This window comes from Arachis duranensis, chromosome 6 (genome assembly GCF_000817695.3).
Source record: "Arachis duranensis cultivar V14167 chromosome 6, aradu.V14167.gnm2.J7QH, whole genome shotgun sequence".
Taxonomy (NCBI): Eukaryota; Viridiplantae; Streptophyta; class Magnoliopsida; order Fabales; family Fabaceae; genus Arachis; species Arachis duranensis.
The window spans coordinates 61500187-61511130 of NC_029777.3; the positions used below are offsets into that span (position 1 = coordinate 61500187).

At 40.0% G+C, this 10944-nt stretch overlaps 1 protein-coding gene across 8 annotated transcripts; it reads right to left on the reverse strand.

Annotated features, from left to right (window-relative positions):
- Nucleotides 1-5493: 5493 nt before the first annotated feature.
- Nucleotides 5494-9594, reverse strand: LOC107493644 (dihydrofolate synthetase-like). 8 transcript variants are annotated; one of them, XR_008010494.1, is made up of 7 exons: nt 9091-9594; nt 8475-8629; nt 8109-8171; nt 7695-7856; nt 6789-6909; nt 6499-6590; nt 5494-5996 (listed from the first exon to the last, which is right to left on the reverse strand). XR_008010494.1 is itself a non-coding variant. In XM_052262795.1 (7 exons), the coding sequence occupies exons 3-6, from the start codon at nt 8157-8159 to the stop codon at nt 6587-6589; spliced, it is 345 nt and encodes a 114-aa protein (XP_052118755.1). In that variant the 5' UTR covers nt 8160-8171; nt 8475-8629; nt 9095-9594; the 3' UTR covers nt 5494-5996; nt 6499-6586. The 8 variants fall into 8 exon arrangements, 5 of the variants coding, with proteins under 5 accessions (XP_052118755.1, XP_015970197.1, XP_015970198.1 ...); XR_008010492.1 differs by having other exon boundaries at nt 6789-6916; nt 7690-7856; XR_008010493.1 differs by adding an exon at nt 6259-6333 and having other exon boundaries at nt 5494-6006; nt 6789-7856.
- Nucleotides 9595-10944: the final 1350 nt, after the last annotated feature.

The window sequence follows — 10944 nt, forward strand, 5'->3', positions numbered from 1 at the left end:
GGCCCGGGTATTCTGTTCTCGGGGTATGTGTCGAATCTCGTACTCTCCGAGTTGTCCGAGCTGTTCCCTGGTTTTGTCCAGGTACTTTTTCATAGTGGAATCTTTGGCTTGGTAGCTGCCTATTATTTGTGAAGTGACTACCTGTGAGTCGCTGAAGATGATAAGTTTTTGAGCTCCAACCTCCCTAGCCAACTTCAAACCAGCTAGTAGTGCCTCATATTCTGCTTGATTGTTTGAGACAGGGAACCCAAATTTGAGGGAGAGTTTGATCTGGGTCCCCTGACTGCTTTCAATTATTACGCCTGCGCCACTTCTCGTTTTATTTGAGGAGCCGTCCACATATAGATTCCATTCTGTGGGGATTTCCGGTGTGTCCGTAAATTCCGCAATGAAGTCGGCCAGATATTGAGATTTGATGGCCGTCCGAGCTTCGTATTGAAGGTCGAATTCGGACAACTCGACTGCCCATTGTAAGATTCTGCCTGCCAAGTCTATTTTCTGTAAGATTCCTTTTATGGGCTGGTTGGTCCGAATTTTAATGGTGTGAGACTGGAAATATGGGTGAAGTCATCGAGATGTTATTATGAGAGCGTAAGAGAACTTTTCTATTTTCTGGTAGTTTTGCTCGGACCCTTGTAACGCTTTGCTGATAAAGTATATGGGTTGTTGCCCACTGTTGTCTTCCCAGACCAGTGATGAGGCTATTGCCCGATTTCCCACTGCGAGGTATAAGATGAGTGGTTCCCCTTCCCGTGGCCGACTTAATATAGGTGGCTGTCCCATAATTTTTTTGAAGTTTTGGAAGGCTTGCTCGCATTCAACTGTCCATTCAAACTCCTTTCCCTTCCTTAGAGTGGTGTAGAAGGGGAGAGATCTTATTGCGGATCCCGCCAGGAATATGGACAAGGCTGCCAACCGCCCGTTGAGTTGTTGTACCTTTTTGATACAAGTCGGGCTTTTCATGTCGAGTACGGCCCTGCACTTGTCCAGCTTTGCCTCGATTCCTCTCTGTGTGATCATAAAACCCAAGAATTTACCAGCTTCTACTGCGAAGGTACATTTTGTGGGATTGAGTCGCATGCCGTGTCGTCTTATGGTGTTGAATACTTATGTCAGGTCGAATAATAACATCTCTTCGTTTTGCGTCTTTACTAGCATGTCGTCTACGTAGACTTCCATGATCTTTCCGATATGATCCGAAAAAACTTTGTTCATTAATCATTGGTAAGTGGCTCCCGCATTTTTTAGACCGAAGGGCATAACAATGTAACAGTAATTTGTCTTTGGGGTTAAGAAAGAGGTTTTTTCTTGGTCGGGTGGGTACATTGGGATTTAGTTATATCTCGAGTATGCGTCCATAAAGGAGAGGTATTTGTATCCGGAAGAGGCATCTACCAGTGCGTCGATGTTTGGGAGCAGATAAGGATCTTTCGGGCAAGCTTTGTTGAGATCGGTATAGTCGGTGCACATTCTCCACTTCCCATTTGACTTTTTTACCAAAACGAAATTAGCAAGCCATAGCGGGTATTTGACTTCTCTTATGAAGCCTACCTCCAGTAGAGCTCGTACCTGTTCTTCCACCGCTTGAGAGCGTTCTGGTCCTAGCTTTCTGCGCCTTTATTGTACCGGCCGAGATCCTGGGTAGACTGCTAGCTTGTGGCACATTAGTTTAGGATCTATGCCTGGCATGTCTGTGGCCTTCCACGCAAAGAGGTTGGCGTTGTCGCGTAGGAACTGTATGAGTGATTCTTCTATGTCCCCTTTTAGGAGTGTGCCGATGTTGGTTGTTTGGTCTGGGGTGTTCTCAATCTGGATTTTCTCTATTTTTCCTTCAGGTTGTGGGCAGAGCTCCTCCCGCCTCCGAACTCCACCGAGCTCGATTGTGTGGAATTCTTCTCCTCTGCCTCTGAGGTTTAGACTTTCGTTGTAACAGTGGCACGCCATCCTCTAATCTGCCTTTACTGTGGCTATTCCTTCTGCGGTTGGGAACTTCATGCATAGATGCGGAGTCGAGACTATTGCGCCGAGTTGGTTTAACGTTGTCTGACCTATTAGGGCATTGTAGGTTGAGCTTACGTCAACGACGATGTAATCTATTTTGAGTGTTCTTGACTGACTTTCCTTTCCAAAAGTTGTGTGGAGCGGGATGTATCCCATTGGTTGAAACGGGGTATCTCCTAACCCGAACAGGCTGTCCGGATATGCTCTGAGTTCTTTTTCTTCCAACCTAAGTTTATCGAAGGTGGTTTTGAATAAGATATCGGCAGAGCTCCCCTGGTCTATCAATGTACGGTGAAGATTTGCGTTTTCCAGTATAATAGTGATGACCATGGGATCGTCATGCCCTGACGTGACGCCGGATGTGTCTTCCTTGGTAAAAGTGATCGTCAGGATGTCGGGTGTTTCCTTCTTTTCTGCGACGTGGTATACGTCTTTGAGATGTCTTTTGCGGGATGATTTGGAGATTCCTCCCCCGGCGAATCCACCGTGTATCATGTGGACATGTCTTTCTGGTGTCCAGGATGATCGCGCGGTTGGTCCGACGTCTTCTGCTATTCTTCTTTTCCTTTGTTCATCATCACGGATGGCCAGGTATCGATCTAGGTTTCCTTCTCATACGAGCTTTTCTATGACGTTTTTTAAGTCAAAACATTCATTGGTGGAGTGCCCGCGGATCCGATGGTATTCACAATATTCATCCCAATTTCCTCCTCCTTTTTTGCCTTTGAGTGGTCGAGATGGTGGTATTTTTTCTGTGCTACAAATCTCTCTGTAGACATCCACAAGAGACACCCGAAGAGGGGTGTAATTGTGGTATTTTTTTATTTGCTCTCCATGTCAATCTTCCTTTTTTCTGGAATCTTTGTCTTTATCCCGAGGGGTGAACCCTGCTTTTGAGGTCTCTCCTAATCGGGAGCTTTCCTCCATATTGATGTACTTTTCCGGTCACTCCTGCACCTCGTTCAGAGATGTGGGGTACTTCTTTGATATGGATTGACTAAAAGGCCCTTCTCGCAGGCCATTAATGAGACCCATGATGGCAGCTTCTTTTGGAAGGTTTTGTATATCCATGCATGTTTTGTTGAATCTCTCCATGTGGTTACGTAGGGTTTCCCGCTCTCCTTGTCTGATTCCTAGTAAGCTCGGAGCATGTTTAGCTTTGTCTTTTTGGATGGAGAATCTGGCCAGGAATTTTTTAGCCATGTCGTCGAAACTTGAGATGGACCTAGGAGGGAGATTGTCGAACCATTTAATTGCTGTTTTTGTTAAAGTAGTTGGAAAGGCTTTGCAACGAATTGCATCTAAGGCATCAATAAGGTACATTCTGCTTCTGAAGTTGCTGAGATGATGGCTGGGATCTGTAGTGCCGTCGTATAAGGTCATGTTTGGGAGTTTAAAGTCCTTTGGGATTTTTGTCTTCATGATTTCTTTGGTGAATGGGTCTTGCTCCTTTAGTGCGTTATCTTCGAGAATGGATTGGCTGGCTTTCGTCTTGACATCGGCTTCAAGTTTTAGGAGTTTGATTTCCAGTTCCCGGCGTCACCTTATTTCTCTTTGTAGATCCTTCTCGGCCTCTCGTTGATGTAGAGCATCTTCCTTAAGTTGTTTAACCGATCTTGAAATGCCTCTAGGGCTCCCTCATTTGGGTAGTTCTTATTGTTGATTTGGGGAGTATCTTTTGGTGTTGTGTCCACATTTTTATGCGGCGTTATTTCTTTTAGATCTGAGGTGTGATCGTTGTCATGGTCGTCCGCCATGGTAATGGGATGACTTTCAGGTTCCCCGGCAACGGCGCCAATGTTCCGAGGGTTACCTGAAACTAGAGGTCGATCTCGAACGAGATCTTCTATGCTGGTCGGAGCTGCAGAGTCTGATCTGATGATGGTTGTCGGAGTCGCTGTGTCCGACTCGTTGGACTTGGTGATGATGCTGATCCTTCGTCCTCAGAGGGTGGGGGGTACCTGCAAGGGACTCCGATGCTTAAGTTAGCAAGGGTATTAAGCAGGTATTGAGTAGAATCAGAGTATGAGTTATACCTGGGTGCTACAGTGTATTTATAATGGCATAGGGTGACCTTTTTAGATAAGATAAGTTAGTTATCTTATCTTATCTTTATCTTATCTTCAAGTGAGGTCATCTTTATCTTCAAGGGAACCGCCATTCTCTCTGTAGGCTTGGGCTGCCTTAGGATTTGGGGCGTGTTCCTCTATTTGGGCCCTTCTTTGGGCTTTCCTGGTGACTTGGCCAAGTTCTTCGGAAAGAGGTCGGGTTGCCCTGACCTGAAGAGGTCGGTCGTTTTATCTGTCGAACATCCCGGGTCGGACAGCTCGACCCAGGGTATGAACAAATCCTCAAGTCCAAGTCAATTTCCAAAGAAAGACTAGAGTTAGTGGAATTCAAGTCAATTAGAAACTTCCAATTATCAATTAACAAGAGAGTTTGATAACTCAAGAGTCTCTAATTACCCAACCAAAGCCAAGAATATAGAAAGCTAAATAAAAATCATATATCTGAAATACCTCAAATTGCATTAATAAAAGAAATCAAATCTAACATGGAAAAGTTCATAAGCCAATTTCGCAACATAAGTCATTAATAAATAAAAGCATTATAGTATCTAAAAGTAGAAAAGAAGTCAAAATAAAGGAATATTGAACCTGGTATGAAGAAACAATCCTACTAACAAAAAGAAATCCTAATCCTAAAACCTAAGAGAGAAAAGAGAGCCTCTCTCTCTAAAAACTACATCTAAACCTAAAATTGTGAATATGAATATTGTGTGAATTGTTGAATGAATGTATGGATTCTCCCACTTTATAGCCTCTAATATGTGTTTTCTAGGCCGAAAACTGGGTCAAAAACAGCCCAGAAATTGCCTCCAGCAATTTCTGGTTCGTACAGGTTGCTGCAAAGTCACGCAGAAGCGTCGTCCACGCACTACAAGAAAACATGCCTTTTGCTACGCTTTTAAAGCGTGGCAAAAAGTCAAAAAAAGCGTGGCGATAGCTTTTCGCCATGCTTTTTGAGCTATCGGCACTCTTTTGAAAGGGTCACAACTGCAAGGGTGCTGGTTGCTCTATCGCCATGCTTTTGGTGACCTATCGCCATGCTTTATTTTTTGGCACGCTTTTAAAGATTGCCACGCTTTTAAAGCGTGGCCATATATGCCAGATATCGCTATGCTTTTAAAGCGTGCCAATAGCAAGATATGGCTACGCTTTTGAAGCGTGTCAATAGAGAGACATATGGCTACGCTTTTAAAGCATGCCAATAGAGAGAGATATAGCTACGCTTTTAAAGCGTGCCAATAACAAGACATACAGCTACGCTTTTAAAGCGTGGCAATTGATGATTTTGTACAATATAGCTACGCTTTTAAAGCGTGGCAAAAACTTTGTTCAGTAACATATAGTTTTTTTTTAATCTTTTTTAATCTTTGTAATAAAACCTTACAAAATTAATAGATAATTTTAAAATTTTCACGATGACCAATAATTTTAAATCCACTAATCCAACATATATAAACTTGTCAAAAAAATGTTTAATCACATGACAGTATAACAAAATATCAAAAATAAAAATGATAACTACGCAATGTATTCCTAATACATAAATTACAATTCCAATAACTTTGCCATCCTATCTAACAATAATTTTGATCAACCTCCTCACATATGTGCACCCAATTTACCAAACTAATCATCAGCCTCCACTATGTGCTCATAGACGTACAGCATGCATCCAGCTTCGTCTTCAGTATTTCAATTGCATTTAGCAACAACTGAGAAGCTTTTATGGCTCTGGTAGTTTCCACAGTAGCTTCTTCTTTAGGATTTTCGGGCTTCCCCATTGCTTCAACTTTCTTGATGATGTTTTATGGCTCTAGTAGTTTCCACAATAGCTTCTTCTTCAGGATTTTCGGGCTTCCCCATTGCTTCAGCTTTCTTGATGACCTCATCATCATAGGTGTATGCCTCAGCATCGACCACCATAACCTGTTAAATACTAGTAGTGATAACCAAAAATCAACATGGTATTTGAATGCACTGCTCTTCATCATCATCAATAGAAAGTAGATAGAGCATGTCCTCATTCTCAAGCTATAAGTAATAAAAAATAATAATAAATAAATGGATAAAGAAATCAAACTTTTAGTTAATTATCAAATCAAAGCCAATGCCACACTCTGTCAAATTAATAATAAACACTATCAAAATTAATAATAAACACTGTCTTCAACTGAGAGGTAATAACCACCAGCAAGTTCAGTTTCATTTGAGTTCTAGAGCTCTCTTCATGCTAGAAGAATCCTTGAAGTCGATGTAGGCAAAACTGTAAATTACACCTGGTGTCAATTTGCAAAACTCAAAGCAACACGTAACACAATCATTTTGAGCATCCAACTTAAGAAACAAAAGGATACACAAAAAATGAAATAGCAAATCTTTCACGCTAAAAATAAACGAAAAAGAAAAAGGATTTGAAGAAGAAACAAACCATTTAGGACCTCCAGACTCGAAATCTTTTGGGACTGACACCCTCGAGATCTCCCGGCAGGAACCAAAATGCTCATTTAGGTTAGCTCTTATCTGCAACCACAATTTTGACAGTATTCAAATATGAATCGCAAAAAGAAACATATGCAAGGGAAGCAGCAACATACATGATAAAAATAAAATTATCTCTTCTCTAAGAGATTTATCAAAATTATTTTAGTGTCATATGAATAGAATTTCCACAACATGCAACTAATGTGTGTGCACGATTGAGAGACAATTTATGCTTACTTCAAGCCAAGTAGCTCTGCTGTAGCCCATGACACCATGAACACCAGAGCTGGTCTCATCCTCTTCCCAACGGCGCTAAATATCTGCTCAGCTGCAGACATTAAAACTGGATTTTCTGCACCTACAATCTATCAGAATTAGAGCATCGTCATTAGATACATTAAGCCTATAATCAAATACCTATATCAATTCATTCAAACTAGTAAAATTTATCATTGAAGCAACTTTTCCAAAAACTTAAGTTGTTTAGTAGAGGCATCTAATATGCATGCCCCTCGCAACCAATTATCTTGGGCTTATTGCATGGACAATACAGAGGTCTACCCATATATTGTGCTAAAATACAATTTTAGGATTAGGGCAATAAGGATCAAACTCTAAAAATCTTTATCACAAAGGTTCTGAACACCACCATATCATGAAATTAGTAAATTAGTAAATTAGTGCATTAGTAAATTAGTGCAGCCATTGGCATACCATGAATATAGAGAAAAGATAAACAATATTGTCCATAATGGTAATAAAATTGTAAAAGATAAATATCTCTGTACCAAGAATATAGAGAAAAGTTTTATTTCGCTTTGGTGTTTATGTATGAAGAATAAAATTTTAGAATTTATACATTAACACAAATCTAAATCCATAGAAGATAGGTCCAATCCATCCGAGAAAAAGGAAATCCTATTTAGCTGTCACAGCAATATAAGATCCCTGTTTTGCCACTTTGCAGACATTTTAGGGTATTTTTCTCTCAAAAAATGTTATTATGCTTTAAATTAAGACATAAATGAAAGGATATTTCATATCAATAACTATTTTTGGTCTATTTTACGTATAGAATGCAAGGATTAAACAAACGATAGTTTTATTATTGAGAAAATAAGATCATGGAGAGAAACACCTAACTGGGCGGTTTTGTTTTATGAATCCTGTCTTTGCCACTGCAATAGTTTCCAATGAACCACCAAGAGCTGCTAAATGTTCTTCCCTGACGGTGGTTATAACTGAGGTAGCAAGGCCAGAGCTGGATATAACATTCATTGCATCCCGAGCACCCCCTAAACCAGCCTGTCCAATTAAATGAAGATACAACATTATGACTTTGGCCATTTCATAGTTTTAGGTTTAAATTTTTTAAAATAAAGACAATATTAACAATTAAACACTATCAAGAACCATCCATTATGTTGGCTTAGACAAAGCCAATATTATCTCAAGACTTTTTGGGGGGGGGGCAACATAGAAACAACAAAATCAGAACAATAACTTAATAGTAGGTTTGCCCGAAGCAATTGCCAGTGAAGAAAATAGATAATTTACCTCAACAACAGCAATGTCAACATTCTCTTCAGCGAACAAGATGAATGCCATAGTAGTGAACACCTAAAACAACAGAGTAAACAAGTTAGCAAATACAAAATATCCAGCTCAATTTTATTAGAATGCTATATAACATACACATAAACATCAGCTTAAAGAATCATTAATTTGAGGCATTGCAAAACCAAATAATAGAACATTAATTATTGCAATAGAAGTGATAATTTAGAAGATGCAATCCATCTTGAAAAGTACAGACAAAGGAGCAAACAATGACCAAGAGAATTTAATATACTATTCCAAACTGATTTTTGTCATGGTGCAGCCTTTATCTTCATTTTATTTATTTGAAATGAAACGTTATACCAGGAACAAGGGCAGATAAAGAAATGAAGCTCTGGCTGAGCTTCTCTCTACACTTCCTCTCAGCAATTGCCACCAGGGATACGAGCCGCGGTAACTCAATTCAATCACTTCTCCATCTAACTCAATTTCATCCTCCCAGTTCCTAATTTACCAACCTTAACAAGAAGACAGCAACTTAGTTCATTTTTTAACAATAAAAATCAATTTAACTAACATATTCAACACAACAAAGCCACAACCAACTCATGCACTTTTAAAATATTCATATATTAAAAACTGTAATTTTTAAAATAAATCCCACTAGTTTCATTACAGAGTTTAAATCTACTTGCTACTTTAAAGAACAGTGACGTTATCCAACAACAACAAAATTGCTCAGCGATATGTTCAGCAACAATTCAACTTAGCAGTAACAAATTCAGCCCATTGATCATTTTTAACAACAAATTTAAGTATAATAACTCTCAGCAACAAAAACTTATACTTCAATTCTCGGAATATGATTTACAGCAAAACAAAATTAGCAGAATCATTATTTCAGCAACAATATCAACTTTCAACAACAAATTCAATATATACTGATGACTTAACAGGGCCAAAGGAAGCTGAAACTCACCTACCTAGGACCAACTCATGATAAAAGGAAGCGTTGTCGGCCGATGCAAGAAGACAAGCTTGCAATGGTGACAGAGCGTGACAGAGCTTGCGACAGTGGTGACAGAGCGCGACGAGCTTGAGTCCAAAACGGGTGCGAGAGAAGCGTGAAACCAGAGAAAGAGGGGTCGACGGCGAGACCAGCCATGAGAGAGGTGAGCCACAGTGAGCTTGAGGGAGACAGTGTCGAGAGAAGAGAGAAGAAACTTAAAGGAGGGTTACGGGCCAGAAGAGGGATTGCCGACGGAGGTATCGTGCGCGCCGGCAACATTCTTCGGGGAGTGCACAATGAAGAGAGGTTAGGGGTTCTTCGATCTGATGTTCCTCATCGTAGTTAGGGGATTCTTCGTGAGGCACAATGAAGACAAGGTTAGGGTTATCTGATCTGGAGGGCTTAGAGAGCAATCGTCGCTTCGTGTGTGGGCTTAGGGTTATTTGATCTGAATGTGTTAGGGCAATTGTGAGAAGGAGAAAGTTAAAGTTTGGAAGAGTAGATGGTGTATTGCAATGGTAACTTAGTAATTTTAAAGGGAGTTCTCTGAAATTCTTTTTTTTATGGAAACCTTTTTGGCTACGCTTTTGAAGCGTGCCAAAAGAGTTAGAGAAAACGGCCACACTTTTAAAATGACCTATAACAAAATTCTGTCGCCACACTTTAAAAGCGTGCCTATTTCTCTCTATGGCTACGCTTTTAAGGGTAGAAAAAAAAGCGTGGCCAAATCTCGCATCAATTGCTACCCTTATAAAAGTGTGGCCATTGACCCTTTTCGCTACGCTTTTGAAGCGTAGCAAGAAAAAACATGGCTAAATCTCGATTCAGTTGCCACCCTCACAAAAGCGTGGCCATTGACCACTTTTGGCCACGCTTTTAAAGCGTAGCAAAAAAAAGCATGGCCATAGGCCTTTTTTCTTGTAGTGACGCATTAGCGTGGATTGGGTTTTTGCCAGGTCACGTGTCCGCGTGATCCACACGTTCGTGTCACCTGGAACCGCGTCATTTGGACCTCTGTAGCTCATGTTATGATCGATTTAGTACCATGAGGTCGGGCTGGACAGCTTTAGCAGTTTCTTCAGTTTCTTGTATTCCTTCCACTTTTGCATGCTTCCTTTCCATCCTCTAAGCCATTCCTGCCCTGTAATCCCTGAAATCACTTAATGCACATATCACGGCATCTAATGGTAATAAGAGAAGATTAATATTAGCAAATATAAGGTCAAAGAAGCATATTTTCAATCATAGCACAAAATCAGGAAGGAGAATGTAAAGCCATGGATTTTTTATGAACAAGTGTATGAAAGATTGATAAAATCCACTCAATTGAGCACAAGATAAACCGTAAAATAGCGGTTTATCAATCTCCCCACACTTAAACATTAGCATGTCCTCATGCTAAGCTCAAGAGAAGCTATAAGAAAGTGAAGAGGAATGGTAAAACTTATGAAATGTAACCTATCTATATGAATGCAATTACACACAAAATGCTTTTATCTACTTGGTTAAAGGTAAACAAATATTTTAAGAACAAATATGAACTGGATTTCACTAATTCAAATCACAAAATAAAGTACAAGTAAACTTGCAAAAGAAAATAGCTCATGAAAGCAAGGAACAAGGAACCGAGCATCAAACCCTCACTAGAAGTGTATACACTCTAATCGCTCAGGTGTTTGAGGTTCGATTCTCTCAATTCTCTACTAATCTTGCTTTTTAAGGCTTGCTCTTCATCTAACAATCAACAAAAATTTAATGCACCAATACACAAATTAAGAGGTAGGGTTGTAATGGGGTCAAGGTCAAGGTAGGATTTTATTTGGT

Bases quoted from the DNA above. Each gene is read 5' to 3' on its own strand.
- LOC107493644 (XM_052262795.1), bottom strand. From the start codon at position 8,159: ATGGCATTCATCTTGTTCGCTGAAGAGAATGTTGACATTGCTGTTGTT. The intron at 7,857-8,108 runs GTAAATTATCTA...TTAATTGGACAG, and splicing joins TTGACATTGCTGTTGTTGAG to GCTGGTTTAGGGGGTGCTCG. The intron at 6,917-7,694 runs GTTAGGTGTTTC...TAATTCTGATAG, and splicing joins TCATAAAACAAAACCGCCCA to ATTGTAGGTGCAGAAAATCC.